Source organism: Grampus griseus (assembly GCF_964374135.1).
Source record: "Grampus griseus genome assembly, chromosome: 13".
NCBI lineage: Eukaryota > Metazoa > Chordata > Mammalia > Artiodactyla > Delphinidae > Grampus > Grampus griseus.
The window spans coordinates 71765048-71792219 of NC_139007.1; the positions used below are offsets into that span (position 1 = coordinate 71765048).

Genomic DNA, 27172 nt, shown 5'->3' on the forward strand with positions numbered 1-27172 from the left:
GGAGGGGCGAGGTGTGCGGGGTAACTACACTACTTGGGAACTCCTTCGGCAGGAGCAGCTTAAAGATTAACTTTCTCGAGTTTCTGTGACCCAAACTGTGCCAGTGAATAGCGTGATTGGAAACTTGTGCAGGCGGGAGACAGCAGCGCGGCCGCTCTTTCAACAGGCGATTTGTTCTCCTGTCTGCGGCTCATTTCCATGCAAAGAGCCTGACATCAGAGCACCTTTTGTTGCTAAACGCTTTCTTTAGCATCAAGGGGAGAGAGTCATGTGGAGCTGGAAGAGCTCATTTTGAAGAGAGGGGGCCCGGGAAGTACCCTCCAAGTCCCAGAGGCGCCGCGGTCACCCCGCGGGGACCTGCCCAGACTTGCTGGAAGAAATAAGTCTCGTGCCTAGTTAGTCGGTCCCCGTCACAGGAAGAGACGCCTTTGCAGCGGGTTGCATTGCTTCTGGGCTGCCAGAATTCCCCGCCGGAAAACTCGGTGGTGCGAACTTTGCCTCCTGCTACCGGGTTGCCGAGCTGAGCCGAGCCGAGCCGAGCCGGGCTGGGAAAGTTTCTGGACCTGTCAGCCGCGCGGCCCGTCGCCACCGAGAGCCGAGGTGCGGGCGCCTGCCGGGGGCCCCCGCCGGGTCGGAGGCCGGGGCCGCTTGGGATGAGGCGCGGAGGCGCGACTCGGTGGTGACGCGGCGGGCGGGGACCGGCGCCGGGGACCGGGCGCGCACGGCTGCGGGGCCAGGGCGCCCCGGGGACCCGGCCATGGAGGAGGACGCGGGAGCCGCCGGCGCGGCGCCCGAGCCCGAAGCCGAGCCCGCGCCGGAGCCTGAGGCGGACGCTGGTCTGTCCGAGGCGTTCTCCCGGCTCTGGACCGACGTGATGGGCATCCTGGTGAGTTACCTGGAGAAGCGGAGGCGCGGGGAGGGCGGGTCGCGGGACCCGGGAGCAGGCAGCACCCCGGCGCCGCGGCGCTCCCTTCGCGCTCGCAGACTCGACAAGCCCACCCCTCGGGGTCGTCCTTCTCCGGCTGTAGCTCTTAGGGGGTTAAATACACACGGTTTAGGATTTCAAACCCTAATTAAAAAGATAACCAGCCACAGATCACATCAAAGATATATTTTTTAAACAAACGGGTATGATATTCCACAGTTTAATCTGGGACACCTGCTGAGAAGTTGGTGTGGAAAAGACAGAGTCCTTCAAAGAATAGATGTAAATAAATACTGTTCGGCTGATGTGCTCTCACAGTCGGATTTGGGAAGAGGCTGATGTTACTGATGTTTATCTCTTCACCATGTGTTGTCTGACCAGGAGAGGAAAACAATTATCTCCTTACTCAGAACCACAGAAAGTTTACTTTGTTTGCAGTTTTTCAACATGTAGAATTACAGGATACTTGTTATGTGTTTGGGACTAAAAACAATAAGACTTATTTTTCTAAATCCGTATTGTCATGCATTTTGAAATGTCCAGTAACTAAACCCGCCCGTGGATTTGGCATAATTTCTGAAAAATAGTTCTTAGGCATGGCGGATGAAGCTTTTACTTGTTCAGGGTTCAGCGCCTTGAGGAATTAGTGGATTTGCTATGGTGGAGCTCTAGGTAGGCAGGTAGACTGGAATCAGATGGGTGGGATTCTTACAGTCAGACATCTTACTCCACACATTAAAAAGTCCATTTCAATGGAAAGATTCGGAATTGGGAGTTGTGTAGATCATTGGAAGAGGCTCTAGATTTACTTGGAGTTGTTTGTTTTTTTGTTTTTTTTTTAAATAGGAGGAGGTGTAGTTTATAGAAAACTCCTCTTTGGTAATGATGAAACCATTTTTAGCACAGTAATTAAGCTTTTGGACTTTGGAGTGAGTTAGCCTGGATTCAAATCCCAGCCCTCCCATTGACTGACTGCCTGATCTTGGCCAAGGTACCCAACTCCACTGACCTTCTATTTCATTACCTGAAAAGTGAAGCAAAGATTTGCTTCTTAGGTTTTCTGAGATTTAGCTAAGCTGATATATAGCTAGTGCTCTATACTGATATATAGTAGGTGTTTAATAAAGAATAGCTGTCTTTCTGTTTTTTTTTCTTGCAAATGATCTTGTGTCTCAACTTTCCAGACATCCTAAAGTCCCAGTTATTCCATTTTCAGGTGTCCTTTGGTATTTATGATTATTCCTGTACAGAGAGCCAGGGAAGGTTGGTCAAAGATTTCTATCTGCTCGTCTCACTCTCCGATATTTTATTTTAATTAATGTATTTTTTGAAAGCAGATTTATTCAGGGAGATACCCACTCCATAGACAGAGTGTGGGCCATCTCAGAATGACTCTCCAATGTTTAAAAAATATATATTAAAAAAAATTTAAGTTAACGCTTTTTGCATTTTCTGAACATTACTGATGAATATGGGCCTTCAGTGAAATTCCAGAAAACCCAATGAACATATATATAAAAGTTGTGGTGATAGATTGTTTTTTAAGTTTATCAAGCAGGAAGCTTATCTTGTTATTTCTTGCTTAGGTCTCACTCTGTAAGTTTTCAGGCACTGAGAAAATCGGCTTGATGACATCACATTGCATCCCTTACTAGGGTGTGGGCTGGGGAGGGAAGGGTTAGAGATGCTCACTTGAACTGACGTGTGGGCTCAGGGTCGTTTGGGGGCCGGGGTGGCATGGACCACTTTCTGAAGATTTGCTTTCCCTTCCCTGGCAGATTCCAGCACTGCTGGGTCAGTTGTAGCAGAGTGTTCTTTGGCTGAGTTAGAAGATGGGGTGGGGCTCAAGAAGCCCAAACCTGTTATTCAAAAGGCAGATGCAGGAGAAAAGAAAATATGTGCTTCTCACAGAGCTAATAGTTCCGTGTGAGGCTGAAAGACGGTAAAGGTTGTCCCAAACAGGTAGTGTTCACCCGTGTTTTCCCATCTTTTATAAGGTCTTATTTTGCTTTAAGTCTTGGGCATCAAGATTGTTCCTTAGTGAAAAAGCAGGCAAAGAGGACGTAGATTACCTGCTGTCCTTTGTACGTGCCTGTAAGAAGTCACCAGGGGAAAAGGATCTTTATTCTGCTTTTAGAAAGCTGCCATCCAAGTGTTTATAAGAAACTATATCTTCGGAAGAATGTATCAAGACACGAAACTGACAGCTGACTTTCTCTGTTCTTACGGAGATAAAAGACACCATTTCCTTCATTTTGTATTTAAAATATGGCATTTTGCAATCATCTATCAGCCTAGACAGGTTGAAGTGACTTGATCTCTGGCACATATTCATTGTTGGTGGAAACGTCAGACTGCACCCCAGTTCTCTGACCTCCACCAGTTAGGAGCCTGATGCCATGGTGCTCCATAGTTAACTATCCCAGATCAACTTGGTAGAAATGTAACGGCATCCAGTCATTTTAGGCAAATGCTGTTTGGAAGATGAGGAGAGTAGAGGTAGTAGGGGAATTATACATCCAGACATCATACTTAGCAGATTTCAGGCACAGTTGCTACTTTATTTTTTAGATTCTTCTTAGTGTAAAAATGTAAACTTCAAAACTTATTAGGTTAAAACTTTTTTAAAAATGAATGAGCACAGCTCCTCTTTCCCGAAGGTGCCGTACAGCGAGAAGCCCTCGGCATCCCTACCCCCTTGGATTTTGTTGGTTCAAACCCAGGGAAGGGGGAGCGTGTTGCCCCAGAGGCATTGATCTCGGTAAATACAAGATGGTTGTTTGAGTTCATTGGGACACATTTTACATTTAAATTAATTCAGTCCTGCCCAGTTCAGTACCAATCAGTTGCTTTTATATAATTGCTAACAAAGCGCTTATTTAGAGAAGTAATAGTATAATTTATGGCATGAAAATGTTTGAGTGTGTTGGAATGAATAAAATGCTGACAAGTGAATATGTAAATAGAGAGTTAAGAGAAAATGAGTTTACAAAACCACTATGGATGTGAGGGCCTGGAGGCCATGGTCTGTATTTCAGTCATTCTTCAACCTGCAGGGCTTGGGCCTTACTGGGTGCTGAGAATATGCTTTTATTGAGTGAGAAAGGAAAAAAGTATGTACTCTTAAATGCAGGAGCCACTCCAAAATACAGTTCTGTAAAGACTCATGCCCTGGCTATAATGGGGCGCATTTATGAAGACGTTAATAAATTCTGCTTATGCCAAAGCTACCACTTGGACAGTCGCATCATGCGTACTTAAATCCTGGCACTTCCACTGAAAATGTAATGGCAAATGGCGAAATGTTTGTAAACCCTGAGCAATTAAACCGAGGCCTTCTTGCAAAACACGCTATTCTGTTCTCTAACTCAGCAGCGTGTGGTCTGCCTGGGTTTTCAAAGCCTGTCACCTTTCACGATGACATGCTTAGACTTCTGTTGAGAATTGCAGAACAAGTGAGAATCCTATGGGATTCTACTCTTTTCTCTTTACTCCCTGATTGCAGACAAAGCATTCCTTTTTCGGTTTTGGGGTGGGGGAGAGTAGGTTTTTTTTTAAGAGTAGGAATTGCTGAGGTTATCAGATGAGGTAGATCATGTTTTCAGCCCCAGGTATCCATTTGGTAACTTGTGATGGTTCATAAATTTTTCCTCCAGAATTCGAGGACTCCTTAAATGCAGAATCAGGCCTTTGAAGCTACTTGGTCTCACTGGGAAGGGAGAGGAAGGGAGTTAGTGACTATTGTTTGCAGGATCCTGCAAGATGCACCTCCCCCAAACCTTACATTTCCCTGCAATGTTCCTACAATTTACACCCATTTCCTAGCAATGCTTGGAAAATATCCATTGTGTAGACAAACTGTACGTGGAGGACCTTCCCCTACTCTTAATTCCTATTCAAGCTACAGAAAAGAATGTAGTAGGTTTATCTGTTAAGTTTATCTTTAGGTTAAGTTATCGGCTAGGTTCATTCTGTTTAAGTTTATCGGCTAGGTTCATTCTGTCTTGCTGTTTACTGAAGTCCTCTTCCTTAAAAGACTTTCCTTTTGCTCTGTATTTTTGGGCAAAGTGTAGGGGAGGGGAGGTGTCAGTGAGATCCCTAGAGGGCTTTTAAAATGCAAACTCCTTTGTACAGACCAGTGTGTAATTTACATATTCTCTGGGTGGTGTCTTCCGTTAAGCCCTTCAGCTGATGACTTAATTTTTTAGGTCTTGGAATCGAGAGTCAGCCCCAGTTTCCAATATTCTGCCTTCATCTTGATGCTTTGTCCCTGGTAGCCGGCTGAAAGCCTATGGCTTTTATATAAGTAGAGAGATTGCAGGGTGATGTAGCGGAAGGCACTGACTGAAGAGACCTTGGAAGTGAGTCCTCAGCTCCCTCATTTAGAGAGGAGGGATGGAAGGGCTTGGGGCAGCAGCGTAGGGACCAGAACTTAGACCTACCGATTTTCATTTCTTTGCCAAAGTTAAGTCTCACAGTTCTGGCAGGGGTCCTTAATTTGCTGTCAGAAGAGGCTCTGGGACTTCCCTGGCTGTCCAGTGGTTAAAACGGGTGCTCACAATGCAGGGGGCACGGTCGTGAGGGAAGTAAGATACCGCATGCCCTAAGGCGCAGCCCCCCAAAAAAAACTAAAAAGAGGCGTCTGCATTAAAGCGACTGTTCATGCTCTCCGTCTTCCCACATCCTGCTTTCATGTGCCGCTCTCTACCTTGTAACCCTTCCCTCTTCCACCTGGCTTGTTCTGCATCCTTGTTCACCATCGTTGACTCTCAACTTCCAATGATAGAATGCAGCAACGTGGGGAGGGGAAGGCAGTGCTCACAAGGGCTGAGTCCTGGTGCTATGCGGGGCCCTTCCCAAACTTAACCTTAATTGGTCCTCTCACTGTGACCAGTGAGCATCTTTGTCCCTGTTTTACAGTGGAGAGGTAAACGTGCATGTCCTGAATCACCCAGACAGTAAACAGGAGCTGGGATTTGGATCATGTGTTATTTCCTGGAAAGTAACTCCTAGTTGCAGTTTTATAGTTCTGTCGAGACATCTATTGACTGTCAATCTTTTTTGCTTAAGCTATTGAGCTAATTACTAGCCGCACATGCCCCTGTCTTCCAGAAAGACAGTAGTTCTGTAGGAAAAACAGCGTCCACTGCCCCTCCCCTAAATACCCAGTCCTGCAGTGTAGTGTGCAGATCGCCCCAAAGAGCACGGAGTTGGGGAGGGCTGATGGAGGTGCTGGTGCAGGAAGTCCAGTCCCAGAAATGCCTTTCAGTTTGGGCCCTGGCAGTGAGTAGGCTTTACCTGAGAGGTGTTTCCCAGTGAGGGCTAAGGAGGAAAGAAGAGAGGAAGGGCCTTCTGGACAGAGCCAAGGGAAAGAAAGATGGGAGAGCAGAGAGCACTGAGGTGGGTGCCAGGTCCTGAGTGCTGAAGTAGCTGCAGTCATTCTGTAGGCTTCAGTGAGAAGCCATTGCAGAATTTTAAACTGACATGTGTCATGATCACTTTTTAGAAAAGTGACTTTTGGGGGTGATGAGTTGGTGATGAATTTGGAAGAAGACTACTTCAGTGATCCAGGCAAGAGAAGATGAGAGCTTGGATTAAATGTTTATGAAACATACCAGTTTATCTATCACCTGGCTTCTGTTGGTCCCCATATTTTACTCTATAAGGAGTCAAGGATTGCTCATGGTAATTTACTTCTGATAAATTCTTTTACGCTCAAGAGTAGGCTGGGTTAATGCAAGAGATTTTTAGGCATGTGGTAGTGTTGTAATTTTTTTTTTTCATGCTAAAGAAGTATCTATCTTGACACATCTATGTGTACACATATCTACTTACCTGTCTTTCTGTACTGGAGTAAATGATTTGGTTCCTTAAAGAGGGGAATTATTATTTATAACGATATACACACTTAGCTATAGCTAAATGATGTTTAATACCATCTTTTAAAAGCTAATTCTAGGGACTTCCCTGGTGGTGCAGTGGTTAAGAATCTGCTTTCCAATGCAGGGGACGGGGGTTTGATCCTTGGTTGAGGAACTAAGATCCCACATGCCACGCCGGACAACTAAGCCCACACGCCGCGATGAAAGATACCGCGTGCCACAACTAAGACCCGTTGCAGACAAAAATTAAAAAAAAAAAAATCTAGAGAACAGTAAAATAGAGGGAAATATTCAGTTGGGCACATTGATCCATAAGCAAATCTGTAGCTCAGTTCTACAAAGAACATAAGAGGAAAACCTGTAACTAGCAGTTTACTTAATGTATTCTTTTTAAGAGTACTTTATGCTTCAGACTTAACCATCATAATCCCACTGTGATATATGATGTACCTACCCATGGTTTACACACATTCTTTTCTTAGGGTAGAAATAAAATTGATCTCAAAATAATGAATTTAAATAGATAGAGGCTAAGACTAAGAATTAACTGTACCATTTAATACCAGTGAGTAGAGACTAAGACGAAAAGAATTAACCAAACCTTCCGACTCATTTTGAGATAAAATGTATTTTTGTGATGACCTGGATTTGTCATTTCTCAGATGGTATGCTCATTTATTTACTAATTTAATTTGGGAATGAGACCTGAAATTTGTGGGTCTGTTCCTCATTAGCTTTGCTCCTAGGCAGCTGTCTAGTGTCCCACCCTTTGTTCCATAAGATGTTTCACTGGGTAGCGTTAATTCTTTATGAGTTGAGATGCCTCATAGAGATAACCTAGTTTGTATTTTTTCTTGCTTGTCAAGCCCTGTAATAGAGACGACTCCTGCACGGAGATTGGAGACCCAGGCCTTAGAGTATCTTAGAGACTTGGAAGACAAAAGCTTGATAATAAGATAGTTTTTCCTCTCTGTAATCCCTAATTTTTTCTTTTTGGAAGAGCTCTCCTATTGTCTTTCACCTTTCTAGGCTGATTGGTAAAAACGTGAATACGTTTGAGTTTATAATGACCGCTCTGTAGACTTTTGTTCCATGTGTCCATAGAGATACTTTGCGGCTCTCCTTGGTGTCTATGACGTAGATTTGATTCATGGTTTATTTTGTTGCTTCATCCATTGTTTGTCTGGTTTTATAGCAAGTAGTGAGTGAGGAAGGTCCAGTGTGTCTACACATCACTGTCTGCCCAGTTGTGGCTGTGGCTTCATCTTCTGTCCTGGCATGCAGAATTAAAAGTGGAATGACAAGGGAAAGAAAAAGAAATGCATGTAATTGTAATTCTAACTAAAAGTATCATTGAAGGGCAGAATAAAAAAATTTTAGTATGTATCCTGAGCCCTAGTTACTTTAAAAATTTATCCTAGTTAATTTTGGGGACTTGAGTACTTTTGCCTAAGACTTGCTGTCAACCAATACATTTTTCACACTAGAGCTAAAAAATGTTTTTATGCTTTTTTGGGCGCTCTTAAAAATAGTGTTTCAATATAGAAGAAAGGAATATTCTAGTTTAAGAATAAGTATCTTCGCTGTAGGCTTACATCCATCTTCAGAGGATTTTAAAGGCCACATTTAAAGATAAACCATTAACAATTTTACAGATGTCTTTGTTTTGGATATGCACGGGGTTAAAAAAAATTTTTTTTTTTAACAAAGCAATGAGATACCCCTACACACCTGTAACAATGGCCAAAATCTGGAACACTGACAACACCAAATGCTGAAGAGGATGTGGAGCGATAGGAACTCTCGTTTATTGCTGGTGAGAATGAAAGATGGTACAGCCACTTTGGAAGACAGTTTGGCATTTTCTTACAAAAATAAGCCATATTTTTACCAGCCAGTCCAGCAGTTGCACTCCTTGGTATTTGCCCGCAGAAGGTGAAAACTTATGTCCACACAAAAACCTGCAGACAGCTGTTTATAGCAGCTTTATTCATAATTGCCAAAACGTGGAAGCAACCAAGAGGTCCTTCAGGAGATGAATGGGCAAATAAAGTGTGGTGGAATATTATTTAGTGCTAAAAAGAAATGAACCATCAAGCCATCAAAAGACGTGGAAGAACCCTAAATGTCTATTACGAAGTGAAAGAAGCCCACCTGAAAAGTTTTTTATTCTGACTATATGACGTTTTGGAAAAGGCAAAACTGTGGATACAGTGAAAAGATCAGGGGTTGGAGGGAGGGAGGCATGAACAGGTGGAGCACAGAGGACTTTTATAATGATGGATAGATAGATGTGCAACACCAGGAGTGAACCGTAATGCAGACTTTGGATTTGGGGTGATTATGATGTGACACTGTATGTTCATCAGCTGTAGCAAAGGTTCCACTCTAATGAGTACGATGGGTTTATTTCAACACCACCAAGCAATTCTCAAATTCTCAGTGGACACTGATGGAGTTTCCCACAAATTTAATTCATGTCTGACACTATCTACTAGTGTCAGATCCCACAGGTTAGGGGCTCAGTCCCAAAGACTGTCCCTATTTCAGTTGCCAATCGCAAGTCCAGATTGTTATTTGTGCTTCTGAACGACTGGCTATAAATTGGAGTTTCCTGCATCCCCCCTGGGGTTCCATTAATCTGCTAGATCAGCTCACAGAACTCAGGAAACCAATTTACTTGTTAGATTAACCAGTTTACTTACTAGATTACTGGTTTGTTATGAAGGGATATAACTCAGGAACAGCCAGATGGAAGAGTTGCTTAGGGTGAGGTAGGTGGGAAGGGGCGAGGAGCTTCCATCCTCTCTGGGGCACCACTCTCCCCGAATCTTCATGTGGTCACCAATCCAGAAGCTCTCTGAACTCTGTCCTTTTAGGTTTTTATGGAGGCTTCATTATGTAGGCATGCTTGATTACATCATTGGCCTTTGATAACTGAACTCAACCTCCAGCCCCTCTTCCCTTCAAGGAGGTTGCGGGGTAAGGGTGGGGTGAAACTCAAAGTTCTTACCCTCTAATTACTTGGTCTTCCTGGTGACCAGCTCCATCCTGAGGCTATCTAGGAGCCCCAGCCTAGGTGCCTCATTAGCATAAACTCAGATGTGCTCTGAAGGGATTCCTAGTGAGTGACAAAAGATGCTCCTATCACTCCAAATTCCAAGGGTTGGGACCCCTGTACCAGGGCTGGGAAGAAGACCAAGTATCTGTCTCCTATAAGTCACAATATGACAGTGGGGGATATTGATAATGAGGGAGGCTATGCCTGTTTGAGGGTAGGAGATATATTGAAAATCTCTGTACCTTCCCTTCAACTTTGCTGTCAGTCTTAAGCTGCTAAAAAAATGAAGTCTTAATAAGAAAATATAATTAAATTTTTTTGTTGTTTTAATCAAGAGAAGGGTAACAGAATGAGAACATTTAAAAACAAAAAAATTGATTAAACACCTCTTAGAAAACTGAAAGGTTATTTTGTGAGGGAGTTAAGAGCAAAGGAAGCAGTTCAGAGTGGCTTCAAATCCTGGCTTCAGCATTTAGTGGACCTGTGACCTGGGTGAGTTCCTTAACCCTTCTATGTCTTGGTTTCCTCATCAGTAAAATGAGGGTGATAGCCACTCACATCATTGGGTCTGGTAAGATTAATTAAATCAGTAGAACTGTGCATGGCATATGGTAAGCAGAGCATAAATGTTCGTTATTATTAGCTGTTAATGGTTAAATCTCCTTTAGCTGGAATATGAATTAATTTCCCTTCATTCTCATCTTCAGATGGAGTGATGATCTGATTCCACATGTTCCATTTAGGATTGATATTGACTATTGATTTAATGTATGTCACATGTCCTTTTTAGAATACACAATTTAAAAACAAATGCATAAATTGCTTCAAAGTATTAACCTTCAGGTTTCATGTTAGGAAACGGGTGTTAAAAATGATGTGTATACTCCAGAGAGAAAATGTATGAAACTTGTGAATAGGCAGGGTTTTCTGGAGGCAAGAAGATATTTGTAAGGAAAACATATTTTCTGTTTAAATGGTATCCAGATTGCTATTTGCAGTTCTCTTGTGACTAAGTAGCACAATAATATGAGATCATTTTAATAGTTGACTTCTTAGAAACATGTAAAATATTGAAAGCATCCACTTAACTAGTGATTTTATTTTTTGAATGCTGGGCTCATGTAGATGTACTAAATCTACTTTCATTATCTTGAACTTTTTTGTGAAATATTCTCCCAGGGTTTTATTGAATTAACCAATGTTTTTGTCAGGGTTGCTAAACATTCATTCTGTATTTTTGCATCTTAATTAGGAATCTTCCGTCTCCAATCAAGAAGTTATAAAAGCGTCCTACGGTAGTGTCCCCACCAGAGCCCAAAGCAACCTGCAAACACATGTCAGTGTGAACATGATAGAAAATGGGATTGCTTGTGGTTTGAGAAAGATTATTATTCATTATTATTCTGCAGTATGCCACTTATATACATTTTAATTGGGGGGTAATTTCACTATGCATCTATAGAAAACATGAAGGAATTTGAAACTTTGGGAAAGTCTGTAAAGATGAACATTGGATGCTGGAGAGATAAGACATTTCATTTTTAAAGCATATTTTATCATGAAATACAGTTTTATTGAAAACATTCCACAGAAGTGTAGCCTTTGGACATAGCCTACTGGGGAAAGGTCATTAATGCCTCTGCAGCATTTTGCTTCTAGTTATGTAACATGTGGTGCCCAGGTGGTGACGTAATGAAAGGCCCCTCATAACACTGGTGCATGGTAGTGATTTGCCCTGATTAGGATATTATGAAACTGAGGCTATGCGATGAGCATTAAAGTAAATAGGTGTCAAATGATTCCTAAAAGGTACATGGAAGATACACTGAAATGCACGTGATGTGACTTTAGCACTAGCAGAGAACTATGTACTGTTTCAACAGACCAGACTGTCAGCTGGTAACCTCCACATTCTGTATCAAAGCACTATTCCGCTTGTCACATCACTGAAAGACTGCACATTCCAGAGCTTGTGTCTTTAGAAAGCGGGGTATCTTCCATGGTGGAAGAGTTTCCATAGAAACCGGAGGGGAGGCAAGTATAGCTAATACACTCCTTAGACATCAAGAGATTTTCAGCAGGTCACATCCCTTACTCTTAAGAAGTGCTACTCTAGACATTAGATGATAATACTTACATTGGCATATAATGCCTTACATTTCATGGTGTGTCCTTTACATGCATCGACTGGTTTAATGCCCTTATAGCTACCAGAAACCCAGCCTTGTTGGCAGCCACAGTTCTCTAGCCTGGTGAGTAATCTAGGGTTCCTGGGTTCCTTTTCAAACACACTGACATTTCATTGCCCATATTTTAATACCCGTAATTCAACAATTTCTGGTTGATTCTGGTTTCTGTAAATTCTAGGCTTCTAAGTTTTCATCTATTTTATCTGTGAAATAGAGGTGAAACATTGAAGTTATATCTTTGCAGATATTTTCAAATGCTCCTCCGAAGTAGACCAGACCCAGCTGGATGTGGGCACTGCTATCTTTTGAGCAGAGTTTGGGGGTGAAGCCAGAAAGTGATCCCTAGTCTGGATTTTCCCATTTTCTACCCAAGCTGCCTGGTCCCTGGGGTCTTGGATGCTCTAGGGTGGGTCAGTGTGGCAAACACTCAAGACTTTGCAGGCTCACCTCTTCCAAGGAGGCAGAGGGCAGCACAAACGTCTGGTGTCTCATTGTTACGGCTTGCCACAAATTCTAGAAAAGCCAGACTTTTGTTCTCACGGCTTCCAGTCCTTCTACTGTGGAAAACAGGAAGGCCCACTTTCACAACACTGGGAAAAGCAGACTCTCCTATTGTCAGCCAAAAAGTTTTGCAAGCTGCGAAAGAGTTTGGTTTTATGACACTAGGTTTACATATTTTTTTAAAAAAATCAAGATTTTTAAAAAGACACGCAAACCTTTCATTTGTATACCTGTGGACTTACTTGCAGACAAGTTTAAGAGTGTTCTGTTTCAAGTCCTTACATATAAATAAAATCTGGGACAAGAGTTGCTCAAGGGCGCTAGGTTACAGATGGTTTCAAAGGATCAGTCGAAGACCAAGTGAACAAGCCAAAGCAAGACTGGTTTAAATTCCTGCATTTGCTCGTTAGGTCAAGATAAGTAAGTACTGAATTATGCAGCGTCGTTGGCAGCAGGGACTGATGAAGCTCCAAAGCTTGTTTTGGTAGAAAAATGACTTAAAATGAATGAGGGCTGAGGGAAGTGACACACTACCTTCTGGTGTCCCCTGAAGATTTAAATCAAAACAAGTTTTATTAGTGCAGAGAAAAGCATGCTGGTGTTGTTGCAGTGCCTTGGATGTGACGATAGCCACAGCTGTACAACTAGGGATAGAGCCAACATTCTGAAGTATCTGTTAAAACTAAAGGCGATCACCTTTTTTTCTTAATTTTTAAGTCACTACTTCTTAGACGATTAGCAGTCAATTAACTGGTTCTTTGGCTTACGGTTTTCTAATGCTTTGTGTATCTATTGTCCTTGATGGGACTTTTATTTAAAAAATATAAACATATATTCTTTGTGGCAATGTAGGGAGAGTATGCAGGATCGAATCAAAAATTTTTTTCTGCAAACTAAAGGAACTTAGAAATTCAGCTGTCAGCGGATTCTTTGGAGGACTTCTTTATTGATTCCTGTGCAGCTCTACATTCCATGCTTCCTTGAAGCTTCAGAACTCGGTGGATAGAACAAGGAACATTCTACGGTTTGCTACCCAGTCACCGATTGTAATTATTGTTTTTCCTCAAGGAATTTGGAGGTTATATTTTTGTGCAGTAGCTGGAATATTCTTTGAAACGTGACTGCTGTCAAGACTTGTTTATAAAGCCATTTTAGCAAAGATGCTACGGGGCAGAAAGAGAAGAGTAATAATAAAAATAGTATTGCTGGCAGCCGATACCGACTGATGGATCATAACAATCAGCGTGCCAAACACTGTGTGCCAAACACTGTACTAAGCTCTTTCCATGCGTTATCTCATTTCATTGTCCCTATCACCCTGTGAGGTAGTGGTATGGGTTGAACTGTAACCCCCCAAAGAAGATGTGTTAAAGCCTTTTTTTAAAATTAACTAATTAATTAATTAGGTTGCGCTGGGTCTTACTTAGTTGCCTCAGGCGGGCTCCTTGGTTGTGGCTCTTCGGCTCCTTAGTTGCTGTACGTGGGCTCCCCAGTGGTGGCATGTGAACTCTTAGTTGTGGCATGCATGCGGGATCTAGTTCCCTGACCAGGGATCGAACCTGGGCCCCCTGCATTGGGAGCTTGGAGTCTTATCCACTGAGCCACCAGGGAAGTCCCTTAAAGTCTTAACCCTCAGTCTTAATCTCAGAATGCAGCCGTATTTGGAAATAGGATCTTTGTAGATTTAATCAAGTTAAGATGAGGTTGTTAGAGTGGCCCCTAATCCAGAGTGGAAATTTGGACACAGACACCGGCATACACAGAGGGAAGATGATGTGAAGACACATATAGCCAGAGAGAACTATATGAAAATGGAGGATTAGAGTGATGCATCTATTAAGCCATGGAATGCCGAAGATTGCTGGCAAACCACCACAAGCTAGGAATAGGCACGGAAGGATTCCCCTACAGGTTGCATAGGAAGCATGGCCCTGCTGAAACCTTGAGTTTGGACTTCTAGCCTCTAGAACGGTGAGACAATGCATTTCTGTTTCAAGTCACCCCAGTTTTCGGTACTTTGGAATACAGCAGTCCTAGAAAACTGATACAGATGGGCGCTTTGTTATCTTCTTTCTACAGGGGAGCAGCTGTTGGGAAAAGGAGCAAGGGATAAAGAAAGCAGAACTTTTTCCAGGAAAGTTTTAGTACTTTGCACAGACCAATACCTTGACCAGGAGGAGAAGGAAAATTGACAAGATAGGTAAACAGTGAGCCTCAGTAAGAACGCGACCAGGGCAGCACAGACCCCTGTGCAACAAACGCTTACTGGCTTTGGGTGGTTCCGCCAGGCATGAGGAAGACAGACTCCTCTATTCCTCTCCCAAGTGCTAGGGGGTAACAAGAGGGGCAAAGGTAGAGGGACGTGTTTCCTTCGTGATGGTCCAGCATTTCTCATCTGATGAGCTGAGGAATGAAGTGGACTTGGGAAATTGCATTGTATCCCATCTTCTCACCCAAATAAGCCCTCAGGCAAGTGCCTACAGCTTTTCCCTCTTCTGCTCACCATTATTATTACTGCTTCTCTCTCTGTATCATATCTATCGATAAAGAGAGAGAGAGAGAAAGAAAGAGATGCAAGTGAGGGGAGGGTGGGCGGGGGTGATAAGGAAATGGAGACTTAACAGTGCCTTACATCTTTGTTGTGAAATGATAGAATTGAACTAGTCCTCCGAAGACTGCTGCCCCCACCCCCATCTCAACCACTACCCAGAAGAGAAGTTGGGAGAGCCTTCGGAGAAAAAACAGATGTCCCATTGCTGCTAGATTTCTTGAACTGATTTCTAGGGTGGGGCAAATAAGCTGGGGGAGGGAGGAGGGTCAGAGAATCTGGCAAAGAGCTTTGGGGGGTGGGGCTACATGGCCCCCAAGGAATGTTGGTGGTGATGCCTGTAAATATCAGGCTGTACTCTTTCACCCTTGGGCCACCCTTTGACTTTTCTGCCCTCAGTCCTTCAAATCCAGTAAGAGGGAGATGAATCATGGTATTCCATAAGGCCTGTATTAGGAAAGGAGTGATGGGGGTTTCTAGATGAAAACATTAACCTCTGCTTGAGGCTTCTCCTGGTACCATTTTATTCCCGTGGTCTTTGAGACTGTATAGAATGCCACAGGTGTCTTACCTATGATGAAGATTTGAGGAGTCTGAAACCACTCCTTGTGGGATTGCTGAGGGTTAGGAATGAAAGTAAGAGAGGGTATGGAGAAAATGGAAGTAATTTTGTAATGTGTTTTATTTTATTCTCTGTGGATTCTTTACTGGACATTTTAATTAAAATCTTATGGGATATTCATCCTAAAAGGTTCAGACCCCTGAACAAATTAATTTGAATCCCCACCATTCGTTCAGAATAAATGCTTTCAGAGAACTATTTTTGTAAAGTACAATAAAAATGAAGAGTTAGGAAAATTAAATTTCCTACATCATCTGTAGCCCATCCTGCTGGTAATGGACTGCTCCCTGTGGTGCATTACCATAGATTACTCTTCCAACTCTAGTTCAATGATTCAAGCCAAAACCTTCATCACTTCCCTTTGGAGACTATTACACAGCCCAGCAGACATCCTATTAAGAAACTTCTGATTTGCAGAGGAAAAGGAAAATTTTAAAGTTGAGACTGAGAAGGAAGATGATTCATGGTCCCAAAGGAAGAAGGCGCCTTAAGTTTTCAGAGATGGCCCCCAGCTGCCACACCTTCCTTTGGAAACATACTCACCAAGGGCCCCTCGGGAAGTCAATGGAGTGAGCGCCTGGGCCAGAGTGTAGTCCCTTAAAGGAGTGACAGAAGAATGAGCAGTTTGGAATCCAGCCCAGCAAGGGGTAAAGAAGAGTGTAGGACACCTCCTTAATGTAATGTGGGAGTTAAAAATGCAAAAGTTGGCTGCCCTGAGCACGTTTAGAGTTTGTGATTCAATATTCAAGAAGAATATAAAACCAGAAATTGCTGTAGTTGGGGCAGGAAATGACTCAAGGCCAAAAGGAAGATTTCTGTTGGTGCCTGGTCAAGGTGAGGGTCAGTTCTGGCTGGTGGCTCTATAATTGACAGGCTTGCTGACACAGGGATAGAGTGATAGCACTGTTCCCAAGAGTTTTGACAGCAGCAAACACTGCAAAATGGTAACAATGAAACACGAAGTCAATACAGTATCAGTAGAGGTATCCCCTCAGCTCTCCATCCCCACCACCACGCGCCATCACCCACCCTCCCATCCGGAAGTAGAGTGTTCCTGAGACTGCATAAGCTGAAATGGCGTAAAGTGAAGAAGTAGTTGCCTTAGGATACATCTTGCTAACAGATGCACAAAGTACAACTGTTGACCTTTGAACAACACGGTGGTAGGGGGGTCTGATGCCTGCCCACCCCCATCAAAAATTCACGAAAATCTGCATACTGCTATCTCTGCCTCAAAAACAAAAGAATTGAGAAATGACTCACCCAAGGGCAGGAAAAGCTGAAACGGGATAGTATCAGGACCCAGACCCTAGTTCTTTTGATTCCATGTAGTGTGATCTCTCGTGGAACACAAACTTTTCCCTACACTTAGTTAATTTAAAGAACTGTAAAGTAAAAATACAGGTACTATATTAATTGAAAAGAATCCACATGTAAGTGGATGTATGCAGTTCAGTTGTGTGTTGTTCAAGGGTCAACTGTAAATCGAGGTAAAGCACAGATCAGACCCAGTTCAAAGCTATGGCGTCTTGAGGCTGGGAGACTGAGTGTGGTTCCCGGGGAAGGAGGTGTGCACTGCAAAACATACACCGATCTCAAATTACCCTTTTCCCGTTTTTCATAAAAATGGAAATCCTCTTTGGGTTTCCTTCGGTTAGCAAGGACAGGGCCTAATGCAGGTCTTTCATAAGCGTGAACTGGTGTAAAGCGAACTTTTGAAAAGCGAGGGATACTTGTATCATAAAAGGCAGCACATTCTACGATTTACAAAACTCTTCTCTCCAAGTATTTAACTGTGTCCCCTTTTGACCAGGCAAGTTCCTGACTGTCATGCTTCACTGTTATATAATTTACAATTCTGGACGGTTTTTTTATAGTAGATCTCATGATGTGGCAAAAACAGTATTTTTCTTCTCTGAATATGCGTTAGCACCCACTATTTGTATCACTCATTTGACATTTACAGTCTTTCGGAGGACTATTAGCCATTTTATTTGTTGGATCGAACTCTGACTATGTTTTTAAATTTTTTACTGAGACCTGCTGGGGGGGCCCAGGCGCTCCCTACCAAGATGCTGAGGAGGGTGGTCACAGTGTAGATGTCGCCCCCCACCCCCCACCCCATGCCTGCACTTCTCGTTAGGAATTCAAACGCTGTATCCTCACTTTCCTTAAGCACCTTCTCCATCTTGCTGCCCCTCGGTGACATGGCTCTGTTAAAGGGAGCTTCAGTGGAAGGAGAGATGGGGCTAGAAAGAGATCATTTTTTTTTTTTAATCTTTTGTGGGATCTTAGTTCCCCAACCAGGGATCAAACCTGCGCCCCTGCAGTGGAAGCGTGGAGTCTCAACTGCTGGACCGCCAGGGAAGTCCCAAGATAATCTTTGAGGAGGGGATGTTTACCAGAGAAGAGGCTGTGCCCCGGAAGTGAGTTATAAGGTGTAAGCACGAGAAAGTATTGGATACTGGGGAGGAACAAAGCTTCAGAAGACACAAGAAGAACTTCATTTACTTGGAGGTTTTGTCCGGACTTGGGGAGGTGACGGCAGGCCTCTAAGTGTCTGACTTAAAATGTCTGGACCCTGTGTGAAAGCGTGACTGGTATGTAGGTTTAGGCCAAGGCCGGCTCTTTCCTTACTTGTGTAAGTATTCATCACTTATTTTGAATTGCCACCTGAAATTCACGGTGAAACAAGGCAGGATATAAACACATGTTATATAATTTGTTTCTCTGCCGTCTCTTCTATACAAAACTCTCAGCTCTTTGAAGATGGACTAAGTAATCCAGTTTACCGAGGGGCTAGATTTGAATAGGGTGGTCAAGGAAGGAGCTGGAAATGAGTATCGTGGGGGAGAGCACTTCTCGAGGCAGAGAGGACATCGGCTGCAAAGGTCCCAAGATGAGAATGATCTTGGTGAAGTTTAGGAACATAGACAAGGCCCATATAAGGTTATTGCTTAGTGACTGCTGGAGATCTGAGTGGGTCAAAGAGACAGTCGGGCCAGAATACATCAGTCATAGTCCAGATTTTATTTTAAGCATGATTGGAAGCCATTGGAGCATTTAAATGAACTTATGTTTTTAAAAGACCACTGGCAGTGTTGTGGAAAACGGATTATAATGAGGTGGCGGTGGCTTGGACCAGGCTGTAGTGCTGGTGTTGGAGAGAAGTAGACAGATGTGGAATAGGTCTTAGAGGTAGAGCCTCGGAATTTGGGCTGGTTGTTAGGGGGACAGAGAACTGAGGATGACACTTAGGTGTTTTGTCTGATCATCTAAGGAGATTGTTTGGGGTTGTGAGGGTGGGGATGGGAAATCAAGATAAACCCAGTGCCACTAAACTGATTTACAGGGAGAGTTTAAAGCTAACCAGCAGACTGGACTACCATGACATGCTCTTTCCAGTGAGAAAGTCCACTTGGGAAATTTAATTAGGACCAGAGGCAGCCAGTTGGGCAGCCTTGATCATATGCCCTTGTCCTCTTGAGTAGACCAGCATCCTCACTTCCCCTAGAAGGCAGCGTGGCCTGTGCCGCAGAGCAGAGGTGCTGGACTCAGCCATCACCATGACAGTGACGCAGCCTTGATCCAGCAAGGGCTAGGGTGACGGGAAGGGAGCTAAGGTCGTGGAGGGAATGGATTTGAGAGATGTGTTTGGGAGAAACGATGGAATCAGCCTGGGCTGCTGATTCTCGGTGGCAGGGGGTGTGGCGGATGAGAGAAGCGGGGAGGCTAGCATCATGCCTGAGGCTCACAGGTGAAAGGGATGGGGGGTATGTGGTAGGGGAGCTAAAGAAGGTGAGTGACCTTCGTGTGGCTACACTCTTCAACTAACTTTTATTTTAATAAATTTTTTATCATTGTGTTCTGAATTCACAGCATTTTAAATTTTATTTATTTTTTAGTTTATTTTTGGCTGCGTCGGGTCTTCGTTGCTGCGTGCGGACTTTCTCTAGTTGCGGCAAGGGGGTGCTACTCTTCGTTGCGGTGCACGGGCTTCTCATTGCAGTGGCTCCTCTTGTTGCGGAGCACGGGCTCTAGGCGCGCAGGCTTCAGTAGTTGTGGCACATGGGCTCAGTAGTTGTGGCTCGCGGGCTCTAGAGCGCAGGCTCGGTAGTTGTGGCGCACGGGCTTAGTTGCTTCACGGCATGTGGGATCTTCTGGGACCAGGGCTCGAATCCGTGTCCCCTACATTGGCAGGTGGATTCTTAACCACTGTGCCACCGTGGACGTCCCTTCAGCTAACTTTTTAAACTTATGGCCCAAATCAGTCTGCTCAGTTTTCTTGAAATTTCCAAATTTCTAATTTGATCGATTAAGAAAAGAACTTCAGTGTTCCCTCTACCCCTTCCCATGCTGACATATTTTTCACGTTGACCTCATTGCTCCTCTCAAGAAGCACAGTGACGAAAAGCTGCACAGTCACTATTGTAGGATATCATTCGGCTGGAGTTCCCAGTGCTCAGTGACCCACGTGAGCAGACAGGACTGTTCTCAGCTGCTTGAGAAAACCAGGCGCCCACGTTGGACCCTGTGGTGGTGGTAGACTCCACACATGGAAGGGGCAGATCCCACTGTCCAAATGATTGTTGATGACAAGGGGAAGAGCTTTTTTCCTGGGCTGATATCTCTAGTTGGTATAAACTACAAAATCACACGTGCAGTCTCTGGTACTTAAAAATCTGATTCCAAATAATATTTACATGAAACTTGGGTTTAAAAAGCTCAGTAGGGGAATAATTGCCAGACTTAATTAAATGGCTCAAAAAAATCTCAAATACCTCTGTGTTACTGTTTCTAAAAAGAAAATATTTTACAGATAGGTGCGTCCTAGGGCTTTGTTTAGACAATTAATTCTCGATTTTTAGTACTTGTAATACTAGCTAAGATTTATTGAGTGCTTATTACGTGGCAGGCACTGTGCTAAATGCTATTGGGGGGTTATTTCTTTTAAACTTTGCACAGTCCAGTGAGATGAAATGAGATGTAGGTGCTCTCATTATCACCCCATTTTACAGATGGGGTTGAGCGAGGTTAAGTACTTGTCCAGGGTCACACAGAGCTGTGTAACTGTGTAGCTGTGTAACTTTATTGTGTAGCCAGAATAAACCCAAGAATTCTGGCTTCACAGCCCATGCTGGTTTGCACTGCACTCTGGTGCATACATGAATCTCTTTACTAAAAGGAGTTCTGAGCCACTGCTACACTGAGATGTCTGTGATGGCCAGGTGCTGGCTTGCCATTCAGTCTGGTGGCATCAGGGTCTGACAGCACCCCTCTTTTTGTGTGTCTGTGCCTGGTAAGATGGGCAGACAGGAAAGATGGGCCGGGTGGAGAAAGGGAGACAGCTCTACACCAGAGTATAATGAACAACAATTCCATAATTATTAAGACACCGTAGGAGAAAATGTATATCAGTTCTATGTTTAACATTTTGAGTTACCAGAAGCCAGGTACCGTTTCATCTTGAGAAGAGGTTGGGCCGCCATTGGCCATGAGACTCTCCTGGTCCCAAGGAGAATTCCGAAGGATGAGCACAAACATGAGATACGGTGGATGGGGTTGATGTGAGCAAAGGGGCTGGGTATGGGGTAGGACAGCATCCTTTCTACTCAGTCGTTTTATTTCCCTTTGTTTTTCTTTTCCAGTTTTTAGTGCAGTGCTCTTGGTGTGCATATATACTCTTATGCGCCAGTGTATAGCCAACTGGGAGGGAGTTTCTCACTTCACAGAGAAAACTCTTCATTCAATCAACCTGACTGAGTGTCTGCCACGTGCCAGGCACCTTGATAAGTTCAGGGGAGTTACCGGGAGCTTGGTCCTGACTATGGAATTTAATCTCTGTCCAGGAGGGTATGAACCTGAGTAGACTAGTTCCAGGCTGGAAAGCATTTTGACCTTTGGGTAGGGAACATGCCTAAGACTGCATGTCTTTTTGTTATTTATTGTGATGATTCTTTCTTAAGCTAAAAGCTTAGGAGAGACCGCCTCAGTCTTAAGTGGTCCTCCGTTGAGTGAAGCCATGCACATTCTTGACTTGTATTAATAAATGCTAGTCATCCAAGCCATTGCTCAGCCCTGCAGCTGCCAGAGAAGCTGTGGAGTCCAGACCTCACTTGGGTGTGCAGAGACAGAGAACAAAACATGCTGCTCCTGTTTACATACTTGGGCCGGGCCACCCATTTCTCTGAAGCCATCGGGATTTCCTCAGGAAGCTGTCCTGGTGGAGGGCAGGCCGGGGTGACCAGGATGTGATGACACACAGCCCCCTCTGCCCTCCGGGCGCTGCGCTGAGGTCAAGCCTAGATCTGTATCTGGACCCACCCTTTCCAGCCTGTAAGTTTCAAGGCCAGTTCTCCTGCCCAGACTGGGGAGGGGGGCAATTGGTGGGGAGACACTGAGTTTCTGCTCCCCGGCACCCAGCGCCTGTTGGCCATTTCATGCTCCTGCACGCAGTGCTGGGGTAGAGAGCTCGGGAGGGTGCACCCCTCAGAGGCCTCCAGAGCAGCTGTGTCAGCATTTCTGAGCCTCAGCTTTTCCCACCGGGCCACAAGCCGGTCCCTCGAGGGCTGCTGGATGAGCTGTGATCCCGGCCTCAGGAAGAAGCGATGGATTGGATGAGGTGTCAATTTGTTTGGCCCGGCCAAGCACCCAGGCATATGTTTCCTCATTTGTGGTTGAATGAATGATTCAGCTTTACACTTGTGCAGCTTGGGAGTGTCACTAACTAACCCTCACTTTTATTTAAAAATATAATGGAGGTGTACCTTCTGTGGAAGGCCTTAATAGATGGCTTGATCATTTAAATAAGCAGTAAGGTTAGCTAAGGTTTGTTATATGCCCAACTGCTCTAAGTCCATACTACTGGGATGGTGAAGTCAGGTTCTGGAGTAGACGGGGGTGGGTTTGAAGCCTGGGTCTGCTCTTCATGAGCTATGTGACAGTGGACACATTTGTTACCTCCCTGAGTATCTGTTCTCATTGGTATGGTACAGTTAGCGAAACCTATATTGTCTTGTATGTTTTAAGTTAAATAACTTGCAAGAGTACCTGAGATATAATATAGGTATATCTATCCATCTATCTATATATATAGGTATTTATACACTCAATAAACGTTAAATTGTCTTCTACCTCTCATCTTTCAACCTCCCCCCCCCCACACGCATGCACGTGCATGCACACATACCCTGCCCCCATTCTATTACCAGTTTATTCTGCAAACTTGATCAAATGGAACAAAAGCAAATCATTTTAAAGCCATCCCTATGATGTCTGAAGCTGCATGCTGTACCATATTCCCCAAGATAAGGATTCATTCGTTGCGCTTTTGTTAAACACCTACCTGTGCTACCTTGTGGCAGGCACTGCAAAGGATTATAGATGCGTTGCCTTGCAGGAAGACGCATGCATTGGCCCGGCAGAGCTAATAAGTATTGGAGAGAGTACTTGAATGTGCAGATGTGAAAGAACTAGGAATAAACCCATGCAAGGTAGGGTGACTGCATAAACGTTAAGGGAACACAGAGCGTAAGAGGACCTGCCTTTAGGTATATCCCCCTGCCATGGAAGAGGCATAGGCCATTTTGGAAGCTGGACTTTATCATGCGTCTCTTGGCTTTCTACACGTTGCTCTTTGTTTGTAGCTGTATCTGCCTCACACACTGAAACTGTTTCTACCTGGACAAAGGCAATGTCTTTATGATGCAGTAAAAATTTTGAAGCTAGATAATCCAGAGTTGGTCACGATATCTTATAACATCGTGAGCACCAATGGCAATTTGATAAGACCTAGTTCCCCGACCACAGGTCGAACCCAGGCCCCCTGCAGTGGAAGCATGGAGTCCTAACCACTGGACCACCAGGGAATTCCTCTGACATCTTTGATTAAAAAACAAATTGTGGAATATGGATAAAATCCAGTGCAACTTTAAGAAACTGGTAGGTGATAAGCTATCATTGTCTATTTAAAGATAGTTGGCAAGATTTGGCCTCGGGAAGAAATTCACACAGAAGTAGCCTGTGGCAAGCTGTGTTTTGTTTTGTTTTTTCGCTGCGCCTCGTGGCTTGCAGGAACCCACGCACCCTGCAGTGGAAGCATGGAGTCCTAACCACTGGACTGCCAGGGAATTCCTGGAAAGTTTGGAAATATTAGTCCCAGCCGCTAATCCTTGAGTTCTGCTCTTTGAGTGTAGTGGGCTGAGATGTTCCCATCTCAGACTTTTCCTTTCCATGTCTTTGAACAGTGCCATCTTGGTGTTCTCCTATTAAATCCTCTCTCTGGTTTGGTGTTATTTAGGGTCTCTTGCCTTTTCAAAAATGTGTTCCAACCTAATACGGTAGTCTCAAATGAGGACTGAAATATATTTGTGTAATAAATAAAATTTTATAATGAAAAAAAAATCTGGTGAAGTATATTGCCAAGTACCTCAGGCTTGGTGTCTCCCCATTGGTTATCTCTTTGAATGTTGCTGTCTGAGTACCAGCCTCATGGGACTATAGTTTTCGGGAATGGCTAATGCTCTTCCTTCCTCCATGTTCCGTACCTTTTAGTGGTTTTGTTGCCACCGAAGGGGGGATGGGAGAGAAGAGGCTAAAGTCCCTGGGCTCATCTTTAGGAAAAAATGAAATGAGGTTGAAATTAATTGACTGATACCTTTTTAGATGTTTTCTGAATGATTTCTATGGAAATTCAAATTGACTTTTCTGCATTGTCACCGGTGACTCATGTCAAGCCTCTGTGGCCATGCTTGTCTATAGGGAGGTGGGGACAACATCTGACCTCAGTCTGGGCATGGAGCCAGGAGGCCCTGTGGGTTCACGGTGCTGGCAAAGTAAGGAAAGAGAGTAATAGGGCGGGAAGCCTTTCACTCACCAGGTTTCCAGGAGGGTGGTGAAGTAGCTGCAGTTGGGGAAGAGTTAACTTTAACGGCCTTTTGAGAATCTTTATTTCCTGCATTTACGGCCTAGTTCGCCCTTGCGGGTCAGAAGGTCTTGTTCTGGTATATTCATTAACAGAGCTAATTTTCCTCAGTAGCAGTTGTTCACAGAACTTTCTCTCTAAATCTAATATAAAAAAATGATTTGGCATTATTAAGCTAGATCATTTATAATCTGGATATACAGAATGTCTTGAAACAGTCCTCACTCATTTTCACAGTATGGAACACTGTGAATATGTCTCTTCTGATTATGTGAAATTGTTTAAATTGCATATTACATAAGGAAGCAGAACATCACCCTACCACGAATTCAGAAACGCTGTCATGTAAAAACCTGCTTCCACTGCCATGTCCTTTAATCATTTTCAAATTTGCACACTGGAGCCAGTTCTTTAAAAGTCCTGTCTGTGTAAGTGAAAGGATTTTCCTTTGGTACTGGCTGTTTTGCAATCTTACTATGTTTGACTTTCTCACATTTACAAAACGAATAAACTACATAAACATAAAAGTGCTAAGTGATAGAACTGACACGTCTTGGGAGTTTGTTTTTAATAAGCTGATGTAATTAACACCTTGAACTATATATTCCATTTGTTTCTTTAGAAACCGTACAAAGAGAACAGGATGATACACATACAAAAGGCACCAGCAGAGTTAATATTGGCCTTTTAAATTATGATGAAGCCATGGGCGTTTAGAAGCTAAAACTTGCCAGTTACTTTAAGTCTGAGGACTGAGGAGTAGATCTGTTATTTAGAAAAAATAAATTAAAACGTAGAGCAGTATATGAATTGTTTATGTCCATCTTCGCCAGGGCCTAAGCATATAGTGTCTGGCACAGTGCTTGTGGATTGAACATTTTATTTCATTCATTCATTCTTTCACTCATCATTCAGCAAATTTATATTGAGAGTCTCCTAGGCACTGTCCTCAACACTGAACAGTAAACAAAACTTAGAGAAAAATCTCTGCCCTTGTGGACCTTACACTTTAGTCAGGAGACAGAGACTGGAAAAGTTAGGAGTCATGCAAACTAGTTTAGATGCTGAAAAGTGGTAAAGAGAAAGACAAGGCGGAGAGTGGGGTTAGAGGTTGTGCGTACAGGAGAGGGAGGTTGCAGTGTTAGCTAGGACGACCCTTGAGAAGAGGGTATTGGAGTCACCTTTGCAGGAGGTGAGGGGAGGGCAGGTAACTGTGGGAAGAGCACAAGAGGCCGAGGGAGGAGCAGGTTCAAAGTCCTGGCTGGGGCTGGTGGGTTTGGACTGTTAGAGAAGTAAAGAGGTGGCCAGTGTGTCCCTGGGGGCAGTGAGCCTGGGAGAGTCATAAGATGAGGCAGGAGGGCTTCCCTGGTGGCGCAGTGGTTGAGAGTCCGCCTGCCGATGCAGGGGACGCAGGTTCGTGCCCCGGTCCGGGAAGATCTCACATGCCGCGGAGCGGCTGGTCCCGTGAGCCATGGCCGCTGAGCCTGCGCGTCCGGAGCCTGTGCTCCGCGACGGGAGAGGCCACAACAGTGAGAGGCCCACGTACCGCAAAGGAAAAAAAAAAAAAAAAAAAGATGAGGCAGGAGACAGGTGCTGGTTGGAGGTGCAGATGGGGAGGGTCTTTCAGGTCATGGGGGGATGGAGGCCTTTACTCTGAGTAAGAGGGGAGCCTGAATAGGGCTTTTGAGCAGAGGGACAGGATCCGAATAAGTTCTAACAGGGTCTCTCCAGCTGCTGTGTTTTGAGGGTGCGCAGGGTTGAAAGGAGGCAGCCCAGTCTTTGATCTCCCAGAATAAAACAGCTGTTAAATTGCTGTGCTTTGTGAACGGAAAAGCAGAGCCCATCCTGACAAAGTCAGCATTTTAAAACTGGGCAACCCTTTAAGAGGCCTGATAGGGTTGCCAACCAGGGTTCTTGGCCTCTTTAATCGCTAGAAATTGATCAGAGGCCAGACAAGAAATTCACCCTGGCAAGGCTTTATTAGGGCCCCTTACTGAGAACAAACAACAGGTTCCCTTGCAGGCTTGCTCCCCGAAGGGCGGCCTGATGAGCTGGTTTCTTCCATGGGGTGAGGGTAGGGGTGTGTCCAGGGGGTCCAGCCGGAGGGGGGCTTTGGTGGATTGCCCACCCCTTTGGTGGTGGTGTGTGCAGGGGGCATGCCCAGTACTCTGCTTTTGCTCCAGACCCCCTGCCTTTGCTCCTGGCTCTTCAGAAGTTGGGCTTTTTCATCTTTTTGTATCTTTTTGTCCATAATTTGCCCCAACTGCACATGCATGCAGTTATTTTTAGTGCCTTATAGTTTATTTGTATTTTGTTGCTGGAGGAGACATTTGTCTAGGTGCAGGCACTGCAGCAAAGGGTCCCAGGTCCCAGCCTGTCTGAGTAGTGCATATAATTTTCCTTGTAGGCTCCCCCCCCCCCCGCCCCCACAATGTGGCAAACAATTAAAATAAAAATGTCCCATGCACATCACAGAGAAGAAAGTGAAATTGCCCTTTTTTAATGCAGCAATTAAGAAGAA

At 44.2% G+C, this 27172-nt stretch overlaps 1 protein-coding gene across 2 annotated transcripts in view; it reads left to right on the plus strand.

Annotated features, from left to right (window-relative positions):
- Positions 1–757: 757 nt before the first annotated feature.
- The window catches only part of SASH1 (SAM and SH3 domain containing 1), a gene marked incomplete at its 5' end in the record, with an annotated part of 187854 nt that continues 161439 nt past the window's right edge, over positions 758–27172 (plus strand). For both annotated transcript variants that reach the window (XM_082668750.1, XM_082668753.1), the window contains one exon: positions 758–886. In XM_082668750.1, the coding sequence (XP_082524876.1) occupies positions 758–886 (129 nt within the window). The remainder of the gene's footprint in view (positions 887–27172) is intronic.